A 21718-nucleotide genomic window follows, 5' to 3' on the forward strand; every position below is an offset into this window, starting at 1 on the left:
GTGCTTCATAGCACAATTCTCCGTCTCATAGTGATCGGTGTTTTTAATACAATCTGCATTTTCTACATTTTTCTTTCCTAACTATCCTATTTCAATTTAAAGAGCAAGAAAAATGTAGCCAAACAATTCTCCAAAACTGCAATTAATGCAATTCTTTGTCAAACAACAGGGAACATGTTTCAGAAAATTCCATAGATTTTTTTGTTAATCTGTACATGTCCCAAAGACTGAGTGTTCCATTGTGAAACTCCACCTTGTAGCATTTTCAAGAATGACAGCAACTTACCTGAAGACCATCAAACAAATCTGAATGGTCACTCTGGAACTCAGACTTTCAAAGCAGAGGCCAGCTTTTTCCATACCAGACAGTAAACCTGTAACTTGATGCCAGCTTCTAAGAAGATGAATGCAAAGGCTACTGTAGCACCATTTGAAGAAAGATACGTGGTTCTGCTGCTCAAGCAAATATCCTTTCTTTAACAAATCTCTCATGGGCATCCTGTGGATCTGATTAAAGCATGGGTTTTCCACCCACTGACTTGTGAATGGGCAATCATCTATGTCTGCATTCAAAGTAATTTGCTAGATGTTAAGCATTTTGAATCATTCCTGTTATTAGTTGAGACTGAGGTAAGCATATAGCCTTGTTTCTCCCATTATTCTTGTTGACACAAATGGTCCATTTCTATTCTTGTAGAGGTCTACTGATTTGTTCATCTGATTTCATTTCTTTTGCCCAATGTTTTCGAGGATATGAAGAACACACTCAAAAGGAATTTCTCTGCTTACTGTTAATCGGGATTTACTTATTTTGGGATTTATGAAAAATACCTACATTACCAGCATGTATTTGTGGTGGGCAGATCATTTGCTTTAGAGGCAACCTTAGTGTTCCCATCTCATTTACCTGACTGTAGCTTTTGTCCAAGTGGGTCTTCATTGCTGATTGCCTTGTTATATTACCAGCTGAATTGGTGTTTCTTGGTGTAGTTTTGAGAATGGTAGGGCCAGTATTCTGTACTGAAAAGCAAGGTCTTTCTCTTCGAAAGAGCTTGTACCAAAAACATTGCTGGGATTTAAAATGGGTAAGATGGAACAATAATATAAGCACTCAAGGTGTTAGTCATGAAGGTGGACAGGAGGAGACCTTTAAGATCCACCTACAGAAGCGATTAAAAGAAGGTGGACAGGGAGGGCAACTTCCAGATTCTGAACCCTAGGGCCTCAGGAAGTAAAATGAGATCACACAGCAATGCTTCTTCACATCGTATTTTGTACCCAACACGTCACAATGACACAAACGGCTCAATAACCGACTCACTTATCACTCTCATAGTAACCCTCCCCACCATTCCAACTTATCCCTTATAAATGCTCCATCTAGCCCAGCTGACAATGCTGCCTGCCATACATTCATCTTTTATAGTCTCCACATGCCTCTAGTTACTTAGCTATGTTCTACATAATATCTTACAAAGCACTACGTTATTACTGAACAATGAATCCTGATCACAGCTTATCGTGGTGCAAGAAATATCTGATAGACATGCTGCTACCACCCCCTTTCCTTCTAGGGATTTACAAGTTTGCTTAGACTAGTGTGTAGAGAAACACCACCAGACAGCTGAAAGGGAAGAGGACTTTGTTTTAAACTAGACATTGTTTATTGCATATTAGCAACTAGATACAAGTTACATTGATATGATAGACATTGTTCGTGAGACAATAAAGGAGAGAGAGCACAATGTTGGATCTTACTCCTTCAAGATGCAAAACCTGTTCCCGTCCTCAAGGACATTTGACATTATCAAATTGGACAGTCCGCTTTAGTACACTCCCCAGCAACAAACCTTTCAGACCTTTACACTGTTACAGACAATTATTAGGTCATTCTGCTCTAGGGGGAAGATAGATGCAGAATAGAGGCATGGTGAAAGCAGATCACTCTTGCATACCTTGAGCTCTACAGCATCAATGGCTTGGAGCATTATTGTGCTGACTGTGATTGAACCCATAACATCAGATTGCTTCAAATATTAAGGATTACATCATGTATTTGTTTATCCTCCTTCTCAACATCCAGCAAACCCTCATGCTGCTATCTGACATAACCATCCATTTCTGAGTTTCGACAATCAGACACACAATAACTGGTTAGTAAGTTTGTAGATGACATCAAAATAGGTGTTGTAGTGGACAATGAAGATTATCTCAACATACAAAAGGATGTAGATCAGTTGGGCCAATGGGCTAAAAAAAATGGCAGATGGAGTTTAAATTAGATAAATATGAGGGGCCGCATTATGCTCAGGCAAAGTAGGGCAGGACTTATACAGTTAATAGTAGGGCCATGGGGACCGAACAGAGAGAACAGGGGTGTAAGTGCATTGTTCCTTGAAAGCGAGCCACAGTTAGACAGGGTGGTGAAAAAGGTGTTTGGCATACTTGCCTTCATTGATCAGAACATTGAGTATAGGAGTTGGGATGCCATGTTGTGACTGTACAGGACATTGGTGAAGCTATATAATATTCATATGATTAATCATACACATACACGCACCAACGCCAGACTTAGAGCTTCTCAATCAATAGTCTAACGTAAATCTGTCAGAAAGATTTCAGCTCCCATTCTGCTAATTATCAATCCTCCTTGCAGCATGATGTGTTCACGCAGGCGCAGGATTCACAGTCATCAGTGTGTCAGCAGGAAACCAGTGAACAGAGACAGACAGAAAATCCTCTCCACAATGATTTTTGTAGAGGACTATGAGTTTAACTATTGTTAGCAGTAATGTGTTAATCAACCAGCTCATTATACAGAACAACTGCACCACTGCTTCAATTTAAGTGCGAAAACTTTGTTTTAAGTTCACTAAATGAGCACTGTTATTTGCTGATTACTGTCACTCTTTTGCTAATTGAATTAGACAATTCAAGAGCTCCAGTATGCTGCGAGGGAAAAATAATTTGTGCACTTGAGTCATGATTGATCCTCGCTCATTCATTTGATTAACAGTCGATTATGAAAGCTTCTTTAAGTGGGTGAAGAGAATTTAGAGTTGGTATGATGAAACAGCAATAGTCTGAGATACAAGTTTAATTCATGCGATTTGAATACAAAAAATTGCCTTCTCTGGGGATGAAGTGGGACCTAAATTGTGCTTTCTAGTTTGTGTCAGCAGTGCTTTGCTGGAAATGCTGCATTCCATCTTTTTTCTCAATTTGACATTTTAGCTGTACTTGGCTTAAAATAAGCAAAGTGTATACCCCAACATGACTCAAAAAAAGACTTATGTTTGCTTGATGCGAGTTATCATTTGTTAAAGAATGCAAAGCTGTATATCATAGAGACAGACAGGATTTAGTAATTTTTAGCCACATTATTAGTGAGATTGTTGAATTCCTTTACGTTTGTAACAGCAAGAGACAGTTTTAAAAGTATGAGCCTTAAAAATACCCAGTTTTGATACTAAGCTATATCAGCCAGAGAATTTAAATTCCAATTCCTATCTGATCTCAGTGAGCTGATGTCAGTTAGGATGGTGGTGTCAATGTTGCACTGAAACCAGTGTCTCTGAATGAGAAGAGAAGAGTCAACAAAAGTTGATGTTTAAAAACCTTAGCTGATTGAGGCATATAAATACACTACATACAGAAACTGGTTAGAGAGTGGGAATTCTGTGACAATTAACTCAACTTCTGATTCCCCAAAGCCTTTTTATTTCATAGAAAGTATTCAGTTGGAGTCTGATAGACGACTCTGCAAAGCGTTTGGATGACTACAGCTCTGACAGAACTCAAGGAGCTCAACACATCCGGAATAAAGCGGTTTATTTGATGGACACCCCATCAATTGCTTTAACCAATCACTTCTTCACCACTGGCGTACAATGTATACCGTCCATAAAATGCACGGCAGTTACATGCAACAATCCTTCAACAGCACCTTCCAAACCTGCAACCTCCACCTGCCTAATACAATTAGTGTTCAGATTGCATGGGAACATGAGTTGTACATTCTTTACTTGGCTTCACAATTGCAAAAGCACTCTGAGAGCATGATGCTGTGGCTTAGCGAGAAGCATAGAACCATATTCTGGTATGATCCAATCTTAGGAGAAAAACATATGGAGTCAAACACTTGAAAAACGGTAAAGTGACCTATTAAAGTTTAAAAAAAAAGAAACAACTATCATGGCAAGATCTTGCTGTTCTAATTACTAGTTTTTTTTTAAACAGTTAGCTTATTTTTCTACTTATTTTATATATTTAGAAGTAGCAAGTATTGGTTAGTGTTTACACTTAGACTAAGATGAAACTAACAAACAGCAATCAATCCTGCTTCCTCGGATAAGCCTCTGTGCAAGTGCTGCAACGCAGTAACAATTTTACAAGGTTTACAATAAAGACAAATGAATGGGTGCTGCTTTTATCTCAGTAATCCTCTCCACTCTGATTTACTGGTTGAAAGCAACAGTTCTCTGTTATGCTTCTTGAATTGTGCATGAAAAATCATTGGCTGTACATTAGATAAAGCATATTGACCTCAAGCTGAATTAAATAGACAAGCATGTAATATGCACTTCAAATAGGCATGCAATGCTTTGTGCTGCTGCACATGAAAATATTAACTATCCAGTAAGTCTTCATAATTTCTTAGTAATTAGATTAAGGCTGCAGTTAAACATTATGTTGGTCTAGGAATCAAGGTCTGAATTTGATTGTTCCATGCTCTCAAAGAGCATCTGTACATGTTTTTTTTTTCATTTTCACAGCTATCCTTTTAATCTGCCATTTCTACTTGTTTCACATTTATATTTCAACAAATATCAACAATAACACTTGTCTCTAAAGTAAACCACGACATTATTCCAGATTAAAACTTGTACAGAAGTTAACCATTCCTTCATCGCTACTGGCTCACAATCTTTGAACTCCTTACCCAACAGTATGTGGTGTACCTTCACTACATGGACTGTAGCTGTTCAAGAAGGGAGCTCATAATTACCTTCTCAAGGATAAGTAGCGATAGGCAATAAATGCTGAGTTGGCGAGCAAGACCCATATTCCAAGAATAAATAAAGAAAAATAGGAACCAAGAATGGATTATCAGTTAGTTAGGCATTAGAATGGATGCACCGTAAATAACGTTCAGATAAAGCTGGATGCAATTCTGGCTTTCTTAGATAATACAGATCCCAGTATGCAATATTCTCTTTTAAAAGCAGAATGTGACTGTTCTGCCTTGTACAAACTGGGCAGCTCAACTAATCATAGCAGACCTGAGAAGCAGCATACTGGAGCTTCTGCGATTTTCAGACCCCATGAGGTCACAGAAAATGTCTCCATTATATTGAGTCAATCCTCATCAATGTAAATAATCACTATTGGCAGAGCCTCACCAACATGAAGGGTATAATGTTCTCTAGTGATATTTTTATCCCAAACCCTTCATCTTGATTTGTTTTTGATAAGATTTTAAAGAAACTAAGACCTCACTATGCACAGCATACATAAATCTAAGACCTTCACAAGAGGCTACTGTGATTGTGAAACAATTGTATTGGTACATTGTAAGGCAAGGCCTGAGCAGAAAGTAATGGAGAAAACAGCATTAAAATTTCAAGTTCCCACAAGTTAGATAAAATCATACAAGTTAGAAATATTTGGGTAGACAAATAATAACAGCAAACACATCTTACCACAGGAGTATGCAAGTCAACAATAAGTCTTATAACTCCTTTTTAAACAGTTAAATCACCCAAGAGACAGATTTTCAGTGACATGGAGCACTGACAAATAATTTATATCTATTCCTCATTAATCAAATAGAGTTAAGAGTAAAATATGCATGAGTTTAGTTATTCTTTGCCTTGCTTAACCATTAAATTATCAGATGCAATGTATCTTGAGGATACCTGAAGTTCAGTTTGAAAGAAGAATTTCTGTGGACATTGCGAACAGTCGTAAATCTTATCTTCTTGCCCATGTACAGCGAAGATGTGTTGCTGCAGTTTGTTTGCCTGCACGAAGACTGAAAATAATTGAAAGTGATCAGAAGTACATCTGCTGCAGAACTTGGCTGCCATTCCCAGCTGTATGTCTATTACTACCACACTGAGCCAAATCCCCCATGGATCGAGTGATATTTATCAATAAATCATTTTTTTGTTTCACTAAATTTAATCCACTATGTCGGTGATATTAATAATTTAATATTTCAAGGCAAGTGCTTCACTTATTTATAACATCTTGTATATGGAGCTCTTTTTAATTTGCACACATGAAGATGCCTTTTTAGGGTTGCTAATTATTGGTCTATGTCCTGGGATGGATCATCAGAAATGAACCTGCCATCTTCAGTGAAACCATTATTCACTGTGCCAATTCAAATAACATTCAAAATGTTAATATGTGCCAACAGGGAAGAAAACAATGAAAAGATAAAAGTAATCAAAGATCAGTTTTTTTTGGTATATTTTAGTGACTTGAGCTTATCAAAGAGAGGGATGCTTGAATGAAGAAATTAGAAACGAGCACTATCTGTTTGTACCCATCAGTGATAGATGGTCAGGCATTGGTTTTGCGAACACCATAAAGTCTCAACTTCACGAAGTGTAGTGAAGAGTGCTGCATTGGCTTTTATTTGTTACACTGAAGCCAATAGGTTCCTCCAGTTGGTGAATCTCAGTGGAGCAGCATAGGTAAGGGAGGTAGAAGTCCAATAGCTTTGTGTTAAAATGTTAATAGCCTGAGTTTACATCAGCATGGGCGAACACATAATGACAAATTAATTTGGTTTTTGGGTAGCCATATCTCTTGTTGAGTAGCATGTCATTAGTCTAATGTTCTATACAATTATCTTGCAAAGGAACTATACAAACCATGGGCTACTATGGAATCTATTGATAAGCCTCCCCCCCAACATTGCTAAATTAATTTAAGTTAACCAAATCTTTTAAAATCAAATAATGTAAATAGTTGTAATAGTGGAGATAACATCTGGACTTGGACTAGTGAATTATATTTTAAACAGGTCTGTGACTGTAAAGGAGGGCTTATGCCTGAATCATTGATTCTCCTGTTCCTTTGATGCTGTCTGACCTGCTGCGCTTTTCCAGCAACACATTTTTAAGCTGTGGCTGTAAAGGTAATGGTCAACATTTTGCCAAAGTTAGTTTAGCAAGAAAGGCAATATTATCATGAGATGGGCACTTTATACCTGAAATCTTCAGTAATATATTTTCTAATCAACCTGCTCTTAGGTATTATTATGCATCTCTATAGCAGGAAAAATTGAACCTGGCCTCTTGGCTCAGAGATAGGGACACTAACACTGCACTACAAGAGCTTCATTAAATCTTTCAAAGTAAAGTATAAAACTTAAGTGGATCCAACTCCAGACTGCACTGAACCAAAAAAAATTATACTTTTATTGAAATCCTATTTGTGTTTTTAATCAAAGTTATAAAAAGCAATGTGTGACACTAAATTAGTTCACAATCTTTTCCATTAAGTTGAAGTAATAAAAGTTCGTCCATTAAGGCAGAAAACTAAGCAGAAATCTAAAACTACGATAGTGCCTCAGCACAGCTCAAATAGTCAATCTTCACTCCTGAACCATCACTAGCTGCAATGTGGCCTTAAAGGGACATGGCTCCAATATGAAATAAGGAAAGACTGACAATTCCAATCAAAAATGATTAACGGTTTTGTAAGAAGGAAGTAAATCTGCTTTCCACAAAATTAATAATGAATCTAACAGTTCCATAGAGCGAATCAAACATTTTAATTTTTCCTTAAGTCAGAATCAGATTAATATTATTGTTTTTAAGAATTATATCGTACCTCTGGGGGACAGAAACACCTATTGCTGATGCTTGTAATATTTAACAAAAACAGAACACTAGGCCAAGATGCACTATATAGAGGATCATATTATTTCTCTGTTTTTGTGGTTTGGCAAGGGACTTCCTACCTAGTTTATGTGGTCATAGGACTAAGGTGTGTAAGACATGAGCAAAAACAGAAATATGCTATGTACATTTGATCAATGCGGCTGCAGGTATAAAGCACAGTGTGTGTATGGATTGTCTGAGGGCCCATCTGCAAGTACACGTGCAATGATTTGGAGCCTCAGGTGTAGCTTATCACCTGCCATTATTAGTGTTTATATATAGGTTGAATCAAACAGCAAGTATGAAATATTAAATTTGACTACAAATATTGCTACCCCACACTAATTAGAATCAGTGAGGTGAAACCAGACCAGATCTGGAATAAGCTGTTGCTCACTACAGTACTTTTAATTTCCCAAATTTCCAGACCAAAGCCAGTAATTTACCATGATACCTCTATAGTTGCCCATTTATTCACCATTTCCTCATCTTTAATGCCATTTTCCCTGGTAGAAAGTTTATTCTGTCTCATCCTGGTTGTTCCATCTAGTATGGTTACATCTTTACTTCTGCAAGCAACCTTACTTGGCCATCTGTCGCTGAATTTGACTGGTCCCATCAAATTCCCTTAACCTTGCTCTTTTCTGCAAGAACAAGCTCATAATCCAGAATCACACTGAAGAGTGAGAATAACCCCCACATTCAGTTTCCACCAAAACATCTTCACCTTTAGCAAGTACAAGCAGTTCTTGGATTAATAAGGTCAACACTATTCTGCTGTCCATATTGTATCTGTTGCTTTCCTATTTCTGCATGAAGTTAAAATTCTTCAGGTCCCCTATATCCTACCCTTGAGCCACATAATTGAAGGGAAGAGGACTCATCCATTGATTAGGAATTTTACAGCCTTCCAGATTCAAACACTAAGTTAAACAATTCATAAACTATCCCCCCAACTTTTCTTTCTTATATTTTCTTTTGTTTTAGACAACACCGGCAGGTGATGATTCTGTGTCCACTAAGGCCATCTTTTGTTCCTTTACTTCTGTTACAATTACCATCTTAGTCAATTTTGCATCGTTAATCCTTTTGGTCATGTAGTCTTTCCCATCAGCTTCCAACCCCAGATCATCCCTTTTATTCTTTTTTATTCCCACTACATCTGTAATTGTTTAAAATTTGTCATATCTTCAACTTTTTCACACCCTCCTGAAAGATCATGACCTGAATTATTTGTCTCTCTACAGATGCTGAGCATTTCCTTTCATTCTAGATTTCCATCATTCATAGTGTTTTGCTTTTATATTGCTGAAAGTGCTTTTCGTATATCTTTCCTAATATTGTCTCTGATTCAACATTTGAATCTCACCAATCAGGTTTATGCCCATTTTATGGGAGAAATCGCTCTGGTCAGTCAGAAATAAATTCTCTCTGACATAAAATGTGGTGCCATGTTCTCTCCTCATCCTCTCTATAGCTTTTACAACTTTTGATCATATTATCTACTTCCAATTTCTTTTCTCCATTTTTACAACAAAGTAGTAGCTCTGGCTCTGCTCCACACTTACTTTGATCACAAATTGATTGGTATCTCTTACAACAGCTTCTCATTCTGGCTCAGCATCATTACACCTTAAGCTTCAGAATCTATCCTTGGCCCTCTTCCTGTTCTAAGCTACATAATGCCCCTTAGCAGCAGCATCCAAATTCATAGGGTTAACTTCTACATGTATGCTCATGACACCCAGCTTTATACCTTCATATAGCCTTGTCTGCTGTCTGTGGTTTCAAACTGCTTGTCAAACATCCAGTCTTCAAAGGGGTCATGATTTCCTCCAGCTCATACTGCAAGTTCCATAACCTTGCCGTGAATTCCAGTTCATCATCAGCCAGTAACTCAACATGAAACAAACGGTTTAGTCTCAAGCACCCTATCAACCCAATAGGAGTAATTTTGTACACTCAGACAAAATAAAAGTCTTTTCCACCACTGTAACATTGACTACTTCAAGTGCTGCCTTGGCCAGCTACTGCTGAAACCCTCACTCTTAAAATGTTAGAGACTCAAACGTTCCAATACTTTTCTGACCATCCTCCAAACTCTGTATTCTTCAGTTCACTTGGCATTGTATCCTATCACATAAATCCAAACAGTGCTGTGCTGTTTGAACTATATTGACATTTGGTTCCCCTAGTGCATCCAATTTAAACTTCTCATCCACATTTAAATCCTTACATGGCTTCACTCCTCCCTTTCTCTGTAACCTCTTCTATCCTTACAATCCCTTTCCCTACAACTCTTTGCTTCTCCAACTTGGGGCTCTTGCATATCTGCCCTATCATACTACCATTTACAGAGATGTCCTCCATCACCTTCCCTGCATGCTCCAGAATGATGTTCCTCAACCCCTTCAAATCCCATCTTTATTTCCTCTTTTAAGGACCTCCTTAAAAAGGTAGCCAGATTCCAGTATCATTTGAGTGAGTCTGTGTTGCACCTCCTTAGCCAATATATATTTTCCAGGTGGGTGGTGCCCACTACTGCACACAAGACTCCAGATGGGATCTGACAAGGCTCTGTGCAACTGATGCATAACTTCCTCCCTTTGTAACCAAGCCCCCCACTACCCCGAGATAAAGGCTGACATTTCATTAGCCTTTTTGATTGTGGTTTCTAAGTGTGCAGTAGCTTCAAATGATCTGTGCATTTAGACTCCCAAATGTGCACCTCATTGCCAACTTCAAATCCTAAAGAATCTCCATAAACAAGCATAGAATGCAGTCAATGTGACTTTGGATAAAATGCATCAATACTTCTGAATCTTTATTTGAAAAGTGGAATTAGACTGCAATGACTGATATTAATTATATTGATAAAGCAGAAGCAGCGATTTCACAGCCACAAGTAATCATCAATGTTGTCGCTAAAAGCTCAGTATTACCCTCAAGCAGAGTAATTTTTTTCATTTATTTTGCAGAAATTACTCTAATGCTCTCAGAATTGAATTTAATTTATTCAGTATTCACAATTAAAATTAATAGCTTCTGATTCAACTGTGGAAGAGATCAAAACAAATTCTATTGTATGCAACTTACCTGTAAAACAAACAGGGCATTTAAAAGTACCTCCCATCCCTTCAAAGCTGTGTTCAATCAGGTGACACAGTAGCTTTGCTGGCGAGTCAAACATCTGGTTACACAGTTTGCACTCATGATTGATGCCTTCCTCTGTAAAGTTCAAATAATTTAACAGTTAGTTAAAGAAAATTATAGGCTGGAAGTCGGGGTACACAATGAAACTGTTTGAAATTTATATTTGAAAACCAACAATCTAAACCAAGTACCAAATATCATCATGGTAGGTGTCAATTAAAAAATACATAGATATTGTTCAAAACCATTAAAGTTCCAATCTATTATTGCATACTATAATATTTGTATGTTTGCTCTAAGGCTGGTTATGATGCATTTCTGCCCTCAATCATCAGCATTTGTATTTTACAATATTTAAAATACATCTTGCACCTGCAAGAGGCCTGAAGATTTAAGTAGCATTAAAATATTGAAAACACAAATCAACATTGCTCTGACCTTAAACCATGACTGTTGGGTTTTTTTTTATAGATATCATGGATTTGGGATACTTCTGGCAGCTGAAGATGAGCATTTGGAGCTGACAGATTTATTACTCCTATCAGATTTGATGACAGCAGATTAGGACCCTGCTGAGTCTTGGTAACAGCCTGTCACCAAATCAGGATTAGTTGCACTGACCACAGATGTTTTTGATTGGATAAACCTAACACCTTCCCTACTGCGCTTTTACTGAGGCTAAAGCTAAATGTACCAATTTTATAGCACCCAAGTGTTAACATTTGCTTTCTTTAACAGTTAGACAACACTTATAGGCTACAATGAATGCTAACATTATCGGTCAATTAGAGATGGGTTGGGATTGGTTACATTTTGATGCAATCCAGCAATTGTTGTCCAACAATAAACTTGTCAGAAGGTAATGAATTCAATACAAACTTCAGGAGGAAAATGTAATTGGAAATATATCTGAGATAAATTTTATGCCAAGTATGCCTCTTCCTCTCTTCTCCTGCTGGAGACTAGATGTAATTTTACTGGCTCTCTAAAGGCTCCTAAGAGGTATAGGTGCTGATAAATGCCACAGAGTCATATCAGGATGGCTCCCTGATGCAATCCTGCTGTTTGAGAAGTTTCTCAGCAACAGGAAAGTTACTGACTTGGCATACTGTCAAGCAGAGGTGGCTGGTGAACATAGACAAGTAAAGACCAATGAAGGGCTACTTCCTGGAGTCAGTGGCAAGTTAGCTGGTGGCTGAACTGTTTCCCAGCATTGTGTGGGGAGACCAGAAGCTTCAAGAGAGCAGCCACCTTCAGATTTCGGGGGGGGTTGGTGAGGGTCGACGGCAGGGGGAGATGGCAACTGGATGCTCATGACGCAAAGAGGGCAGTGCCACTGGCACTGGAGAGGTTTCCCCTCTTCCCGCTTGGCCCCAACAAATGGAACAACTCTGCATCAACCTCTCAAATCCTGCTCAGAAACCGTAACATGGCGCAGACCTGCGCATTTCTCTTACAGCCTCAGCAGCAGCTATCTCTTTTTGTGACATTGCAAATGCTGCAGAACCTTCCTCTGATTTGGTTGGTGGGGGGCGGGGAGCAGAGTGGGGTTTTTTGTGGCAGCGGTGAGGAGAACAGATGTGCGTGTGTGAATGACTGGGTGTTGTGATTATGCTTGCAGGATTATATGAGGAGGGAGCCAATGAGTAGTGACCCTAGAGAGGGGGTGGGAGCTGTGTGTTCTTTTACTTTATTCATGGACCCTGATCATCGCCAGGTGTGCCAGCATCTATTGCCCACACCCTAATTGGCCTTGAGATGGTGGTGGTAAGCTGCCTTCTTGAAGTCCATTTGTTGTAGGTACACACAGAGGTCAGAGAGAGAGACAGACAGCGAGAGACAGAGACAGAGAGAGTGAGAGAGACAGAGAGAGAGTCATAGGGATGTACAGAATGGAAACAGACCCTTCAGTCCATGCTGACCAGATATCCTAAATTAACCTAGCCACAATTGCCAGCATTTGGTGCATATCCCTCTAAACCTTTCCTATTCATATACCCATCCAGATGCCTTTTAAATATTGTAATTGTACCAGCCTCCACCACTTTCTCTGGTAGTTCATTCCGTACACACACCACCCTTTGTGTACCTTAGGTCCTTTTTAAATCTTTCCCCTCTCACCCTAAACCTATGCCCTCTAGTTCTGGACTCCCCACCACAGCCAAAAGACCTTGTATATTTACCTTATCCATGCTTCTCATGATTTTATAAACCTCTATGAGGTCACCCCTCGGCCTGCAGCACTCCAAGGAAAACAGTCCCAGCTTATTCAGCCTCTCTCTTCTTCTAAGGTAAATGATTGTATTCTGACAGAATAAAGAGGGCATTGGAAACAAAGCTTCTAAAAAGATGAATGCTACAAATATAAAAGAGTATGCATGCAAGAGTAGTGTGGTCAGCATAAAAAATATCAAATGCAAATGCTGCTTTTCTCAATATTTTTTAAGTCAGTGTACAACAGGAAAGCATCCTCTAGGCAAGGTCACCAGTTCAAAAGGTTGAAAAGGTAGCTATCTATTTGGAGTTTGGGGGTATGTCCGTGCGTGCCGGATGTGCGGGAGAGTTTGAGAATGAGTGTGGTGGTTATATAGAGACTCTAACTAAATTTATGTTGTGGGTCTGTGTGTGTTTTATTAGTTGTTCATTGGTGCAGGTGATGCTGGTTAGGCCAGCATTTGCTATCCATCCTAACTGCTCCTGAGCTGAATGGCATGCTGGGAAATTTCAGAGGGCAGTTAAGACCCAACCTCATTGTTACTGGCCTGGAGTCACATGTAGGTCAGACCAGGTTGGAATGGCAGATCTCGTTCAGTAAAGGACTTCAGTGAGACAGATGGGTTTGTACAACAATCGACGATAGTTTAATGATCACCATGACTGAGACAGGCTTCCCTTTGCAGACTCCATTAAAATTTAAATAAATTTAAATCTGACCAGCTGCCCTGGTGGAATTGAATCCAATTGTAAAACATGATAGCCCTACGCTGGCCATGACAGAACATGGAACTACATCTACATCTTTTAGTATGGGCCAGTGTGTGTGCTATTTCACCACAATTGTGCTGCAAAGTAGTATTCAGGGAGCCTTAGGGCTAGAATTAGCTTAAGTGATGATCTAGAATAGGGGTTCTCAACTCTTCTGAGACCTCCCTCATATGTTATAAAGATTCTTTGAAAACCATAAAACATAGATTTTCTGCAAGAAATAAATTTTAAAAAATTAAAAATATATTTATTCTTTTAGTTTTACTTATCTGAAAATCTTTGGCTGCTGTTTAGCAAAAAATTTCAATTCTCACAAATACTTACACCTTGAATCAAATACCCCAATAAAAACACATTTTGTGGTACAATGGTAGTGTCCTTACTCCTTGACCAGGAGGTCCAAGTTCAGGTTCCACCTGCTCCAGAGGTGTGTAATAATATCTCTGAACAGGTTGATTAGAAAAACAGGCTAAATAAAAACACTTTAGAAACGGAAAATGCATTATGAAATCTTCAATGGAACACTTTTGACACAGCAGGTTGCATTCGTGTCCTGAGCTCCGGGTTCAAGTCCCACTCCAAGACTTGGTGGTCAAGGAAGATACATTCTTAATATGGCCAAAAAGGTTGGGCATAAACTTTCAAATCCTTCCAACACACAATGGCAGATGGTAAGAGCAGGAGAAACTCCTTGTCTGCCATATGATGGGAAGAAACTGAAGGTTCTACTGGCACTATCCAGTGATCCATGCCACAACCTATATGTAAACATGTATGTTGCCTCAGCAACACAAACTCATCGTGAGCGTGGCTGGATGGGCAGTCAGAATTGGTGCCAAAAGTAGGAGTTCAATGCTATTCCTGGATTTGGGACTTGCTTTGCTGTCCTACCTTTGGTGGAGATCATTGTGTAGTGGGTTAGATTTGCCTTTGATAGAGAGTTCAGTCACACAAATAATAGAAACATGAAATAGCATTTTGTAACCTTGTTATCACTTTTACTGCTCAGATACATTAAATTCTTTCATGTATCTCCAATCAAGTTCTTCTTGATAACTGACTGTCACCATGAAGAACAAATAGATCTAGGAAACTAATAAAATGATTGGCACCCTCAAAATTGGTATCTTTATCAACTCCAATGTTGCTGACTGGATTAGTCTCTCTCTGGTTGAACATAAATGTCTTTAACAGTGTTGAATGTTTTTCATGTATAAAACACTTGCACAGAAACGTCAAAAATAGAAGCAGAGTAGGTCTTTAGCCCTTTGAGTCTGTTCCACCATTCAAAATGATCCCGGCTGATCATCCAACTCAATAACCTGTGCCTGTTTCTCCCCCATTTGTTTCAATCCTTTTAACCTCAAGTACTATATCCAACTTCCTCCTTGGAATCAAACAACGCTTTGGTCTTGACTGCTTCACAATCAACATTATCAAAGAATACAAGGACATAATATATTTGGGACAATCCATTCAAAGAAATGTAGCTATTTCTTCTGGGTTGTTAGTAATTAATGGTTTATAAATTGCAATTTTTATTTTGTTAGAACTCCTTTGACTAGGTTCCACTGGAATGCGAGTTATTCAAGAAAGGATGGAGATGGAAAGCAGGAAGTTACAAACCAGTTAGTTTAACATCTACACAGACTGAAAACGGAGAATCGTATTTAAAAAGTCACAGCAACACACTCAGATAAGTTTGAAGTGACATGGTTTTGTGAAAGAAAATTTGTATTTAACAATCTATTAGAGTTCTTTGAGGAAGTGGAATGTGCCGTGGATAAAATAGAACTGGTGGATGCATTGTACTTAGAGTTGTAGATGGCACCTGATAAAGTGGCATATCAAACATTATTATGGAAAATGAAACCACGTGGTGTTATGGATAACATTGATAGATAGAACACCGGGTGGCTAACAGGAGGCAGTGAATGGACATAACTGGATCTTTTTCAGATGGCAAAGTATAATGAACGGTTCTCAACAGCAATCAGTGCTGGGGCCTCAGATGTTTATGATTCATACAAATGACTTGGATAAAGGGACAAAGTGATTTCCAAATGTGCTGACATTACAAAGATAAATAGCAAAGTAAGTTGTAAAAAGGACACAAGTTCATTACCAAAAAAATGGATAGGTTAAATGAGCAAAGTAATGTGGGAATGTATGGCATTGTCCATTTTGGTTGGAAGAATAAAGAAAATCTAAATAGTGACATATTGCAGAACTCTGAAATGCAGAGGCATCACACTGCCCAAGTTAAAAGATCTCAAAGATCCATCCCACCCTGGCAATGCTTTTCTACAACCTCTACCATCGGGGAAGAAACCTGAATGCACGCACCAGCTGGTTTTGAAAGTTTCTATCTTACTGTTGTTAGAATACTGAATAGACTCACAAACTCTTAACATTCACCTGTACCTGTGTTTTTGTTTTTGCTGCTGTTGATCTATTATTTACTTATCTATGCTACTTAACTATGTGATCTGCCTGTATTGCGTGCAAGACAAAACTTTTCACTGTGCCTCTGTACACATGACAATAAATTCAATTCAATTCAATACAAGAATTGCAAAAGTCAATTATACAGGTATAGCAAGTAAGAATGTTATTATTTACTGTGAGGGGAATTCAATTCAATTCAAGTCAATTCATTTCAAATACAAAAGGAGAGGGTTGGGTTGGATCGGACAGTAGCTCAGTGGTTAGCACGGCTGCCTCACAGCACCAGGGACCCAGATTTGATTTCAGTCTTGGGTGACTATCTGTGTAGAGTTTGCACATTTTCCCAGTGCCTGCATGAGTTTCCAGTGGGTGCTTCAGTTTCCTCCCACAGTACAATGATAGATTCAGTCATAGTGATAAACAGCACGGAAATAGACCCTTCAGTGCAACTCATCCACAGTGACCAGATATCCTAAATTATTCCAGCCCTATTTTCCAGCATCTGTCCCATATTCTTCTCGATCGTTCCTATTCATATACCCATCCAAGTGCTTTTTAAATGTAGTTTTACCAGCCTCCACCAGTTCCTCTGGCAATGGAATGTTAAATTGCCATGCTAAATTGTCTGTAGTGTTCAGGAATGAGTAGGCTAAGTGGGTTAGCCATGGGAAATGCAGGGTTACTGGGATAGGGCAGGGGGCTAGGTCTGTGTGGGATGCTCTTTGGAGGGTCTGTGCAGACTCGATGGTCCAAATGGCCTCTATTTGCACTGTAGGGATTCCATAACTTCGGTTATGCTTCAGTTATACAGAACACTGGTAAGACTGCATCTGGGGTGCTGCGTACAGTACCGGTCACCAAGTTTAAGGAAGGATGTAAATAAATTGGAAGCAGTTTACAAAAAAATTACCAGACTAATACTTGGAATGAGCAAGTTGTCTTATGAGGAAAGGTTGTACAAACCTCAGGCTTGTATCCACACGAATTTGGAACAGTAAGAGGCGATTTGATTGAAGCATACCAGATGTTATGACAGGACAGATGTGGAGAGAACACTTTCTCTTATGAGCAATGCTCACCTTTGTTATTTTCTGCACCCAAAATCCTAATCACACCAACTGGCATGCTTGGAACCTCTGGCTGGCTGTGCAGCTTGGAGGGAACATTGCTCATCGGAGAATTAGAATTACAGGTCCCTATTTAAAAATCAGGGGCTGTCCATTTAAAACAGAGTTGAAGTGATTTTGTTTCTCTCAGACGGTCGTGAATCAATGGAAGTCTTCACAAAAAGAAGGTGAAACGTTATCAGGGATCAGTGGGAATGTGGATTTGAATTTACAATCAGATCAGCCATGATATTATTGAGTTGCCTGAGGGGGCTGAATGGCCTATTCCTGATTTATATTTTAACATTCTATGTACACTTTCTCTGGGTATGTTTGGCAGACTCCTTGAAACCATCTTGCAGCCCCGCAGGGGTCCACAGACCACCTGAGGGAGTTACTAATCAACAGACCATGAACCAAAAGTGTACTTTTTTTGTAACAACTTAAGTAACAATCACTTCCCAGTCAAAGCTGCTCGTAAAGTTTAAAAGTAACGAAGAGAAAACTAAGTACAACAAAAAAATTGTGATTAGGTTCTACTCAAGATAAGTTCAGTATGACAAGCAACTGCATGGAATGGGGTCCAAACCTATGCAATTCTAAAAGAAATCTGGATTTCAAGTCTGAATCCAACACTTCAAGGCACCACATCCCAGTGCTTAACACACTTCAATATGTAAACCCCTGAGACAGCAAAGTTTACCCATATATCTGCACAATAAGTCAAGAACAGATCACCACATTTAATGTAATTAGGCAGCTAAAACACACAGCATTCTGTCAACACAGTAGATGCTTCCTAAAAGTAAAATACAAATAAGCTGAAGTTAAAAGGGGAGATACTCCTTAAACTTACCAATATATGCAAGACGTACATTTCTCTGGCTCACTGTATTTCTGCATGAGCCATGCAATAATGCAAAAAATAAATATTTGCGTTTTCATTGTTAATTTAACATACAAAGTGTACTTAAGGGAGTTCATCTTGTTGGCACGGTATTAAAACTATAAAAGCTTTAATCCCCTTTTGTGTATAAAGTTACAGCTGGAGCTTAAAATCTTTCAGAATACACAGATTTAAAACAAAGGTAATTATTTATTGTCCTTCTAAACAGTAAATGGAGTGGAATAAGCAGTCTGCTGACTTCTCACTCATGGCAGTTATGATCTACTATTGCACTCCTTAGAAACTGTCACCACAGATGAATGCACTAGTATAAATATTGTCTAGAATCCCCTTAGGGATCAATGTCTGCTACAGTTCATGTTGTTTACATTTCAAAGCTGCTATAGCTCTGTGAACAATAATTATTGATTAATTGATTAAAAAGACAATTGCATCCTCTTTTTCAACATTTTTACAAATGCTAATGAATTTTGAACGCAGATCAGTCTGTTCAAAACAAGGGTACCAGCTACATCAGTGGCTAAAAGTCATAAATTACTGTGCAGTTAAAAAAAAACTAAGCAAATATGAGTTCGCAGCAGGGAACTAATAATGCGCCTCCAGCTGTTCCAGTTAACCTGCAAATGTGGCCATCTGCACCTCAGGAGAGAAAGAAGAAAGAAAGATGGTGCCAGGGAGAAAGGAGGAAAAGGAGGAAATACCGGCAGCACAGAGAGAACCTGCACCCAGAGCAGCAGGGGTGACCTTGCTACTTATGACCAGGCAGACACAAAGTACTAGCTAAAAAGACTAATAGTATACTTAATGTATGCGAACAGCTTTCTAATAGTCATAGTTCTATTGTGGTTTTTGCAGTTTTAATGAGAAAGTAGACTTCCTTTTTAATATTCATGCTCTCATTGCATGATACCTGTTTATTGATGTGGTACAGTGCATACACAAATCACACAGCAATAAACACTCTTAAGATGGTTCTCAAGTATCTCAAATGCCTTAAATTAAAACCACACTTGTTTCAGGACTTTTAGATCATTATAATTAACAGCATATTCTGATGAAAGATCATTGACTATGAAATGCTAATTTTGTTTTTCTCCACAGACGCTGCCAGACTTTGTGAGCATTTCCAGCATTTGGTTGAAGATTCCAACATGCTTTATATTATCCTTTTGTTTAACAGCACATATCTTTTGGTGGGCTTCTGTTGACACGTTTCTTACTTTAATCAAAAAGTTGTATTAATATAGCATCTGTAACATTGTAAAATGTCCCAAGGCACTTCAAAAGAGGGTTATGCAACAGATTTCAACATCCCATACCTCAAAAAGTAAGAAACAGACAGGTTTAGGAAGGGCAACCCAGAGCCTATAGCAAGATACGTGAAGGTATAAATACAATTAGCACACTGATTTACAAAGAGTTGCTCAAAATGTCAGAATTGAAAGAGCACAGAAAGCTTAAAAGATTGTGAAGCTAAAAGAGGTTACAGAGATTGGTATGGGTAAGATCATGAAGGGATTTGAAACCAAACATGAAAATTAAGTGAACACAGGCGTAGTATGTCAATATAGCATGGTGCATATTAGAAAACAGATAGCAGTTTTAAATCATCATTAACTTAGGGAGGGTGGGATATAGGAGACTGGCCAGGAGTGCATTGGGATGGTTCAGTTTAGCGATAATGAGGCATGGGTGGGTTTTAGCTCAAATGATCTGGACGGGGTCCAAAGTTATGTGGCATTAAACAGGTAAACGTAAGCAGTTTTATCAATGTTGAGGCTATGTGTTCAGAAGCTCATCCCAGGGTCAAATATGACACCAAGATTGCTAGCAAATTGGGTCAGCCACAGATAGTTGAAAGGGAGAGGGATTTTCTGCTGTTAAAATGTTCTTAACTTATCAAAGAACAAAGAGATTTTCCATTATACATAAACTCAACTATCATGGGTACAGGCTGATTTCAAAATTATTCAATATTGTGACCACAGCATTTGTTGGGGAAAACTCACTGTAATATCAGACATTATGTGTCACTGTGTCTATCATATCTAAATTTATATTTATTTTATTAAATTTATATCTAAATGATCTGGTTGAATTAAAGCCTAAAGCTGGATAGTTTCTGGAAATACAGTACATAACATATTTAAATATTAAACCATATCAGTATGTACATTTTTACTGATTTTCTTGTATTTAATACTTCTCTGAGATTTTACTCGCATATATTTTTGCTAAAACTACCTTTTTCTCTATGAAAACAAATTCAGTAGAAATCTATTTAAAGACAAGTGCTAAATAACTTGAGATATGAAAAAATATGAGGAGACAAGGGAAAGAAAGAAACTGAGGAATGCATATGAAACAGCAACAGAAGTGATTATAAAAGGATGTTATTTTTATCCTAATGCACTATGATGCAGTAAGATACAGAATGGTGTATTTATCACTTAATAATTACAGGTAATTCTTGAAGAAAAATGGCATCGCAACACAACATAAGTGTTTTTAGACAAAGTTACGCATGTGAAATTTATGAAAATATTGCTTTGTGGGGAAAGATTCTAATTTATAACTTTTAACAATTCACAGACAGTGAATAGAGTTAGCCTGTTTTTTTTTGTATTTGTATGTTCTAAATTATTTAGTTCAGCAGCAACAATGAGAGAACAGAAAAGAAACAATATTACAGTAGTGGCGGGAACAGCAAGAGTCACAACTTAATTCTTGAAATCCTGATAAAACATGCCCCCATTTCTTCAATGATTTAATCCGCCCTACCAGATTTTAAAATAAGATATTCAACAGGAATCGGTTTCAATTTTTTGAAAGAATTGATTTCTCTTTTAAGCCACACAATAATATTGGAATTTTAAAATAGGGATGAGAAATAGATTTTAAAAACATTTTAAATTCTAGATTAACACTGTCGTGGGGAATGAAATCATTGTATTATTCCACAGATTATTTGCTGATTATTGGATTTAAATTTAGAGATTTAAAAATTTTAAAAATAATATTAAAATGTATTCGACAAATACGTCTCAACTGATTGGATCAAATGAATGTTGTGTTTCAAAATAATCTATGACAAACTATGACAGCTTGCATTAGTAAAAATTTAGCTTAAACATAATGGGCCATAACATGCTATGGAAGTCAATAAAAGTGCTGTTAGATTTAATCTTGCATGTTTAGGTTTCAAGCAGGCCAAGCAACTA

The 21718-nt window shown here is 38.0% G+C and overlaps 1 protein-coding gene across 4 annotated transcripts in view; it reads right to left on the minus strand.

Moving 5' to 3' along the window:
- The window catches only part of znf423 (zinc finger protein 423), a 374786-nt gene that overhangs the window by 39904 nt on the left and 313164 nt on the right, over positions 1-21718 (minus strand). For all 4 annotated transcript variants that reach the window (XM_060838114.1, XM_060838113.1, XM_060838112.1 and 1 more), the window contains 2 exons: positions 10995-11126; positions 5919-6034 (listed from right to left, as the gene is read on the minus strand). In XM_060838114.1, coding sequence (XP_060694097.1) covers positions 5919-6034; positions 10995-11126 — 248 coding nt within the window. The remainder of the gene's footprint in view (positions 1-5918; positions 6035-10994; positions 11127-21718) is intronic.

This window comes from Hemiscyllium ocellatum, chromosome 17 (assembly GCF_020745735.1).
Source record: "Hemiscyllium ocellatum isolate sHemOce1 chromosome 17, sHemOce1.pat.X.cur, whole genome shotgun sequence".
NCBI lineage: Eukaryota > Metazoa > Chordata > Chondrichthyes > Orectolobiformes > Hemiscylliidae > Hemiscyllium > Hemiscyllium ocellatum.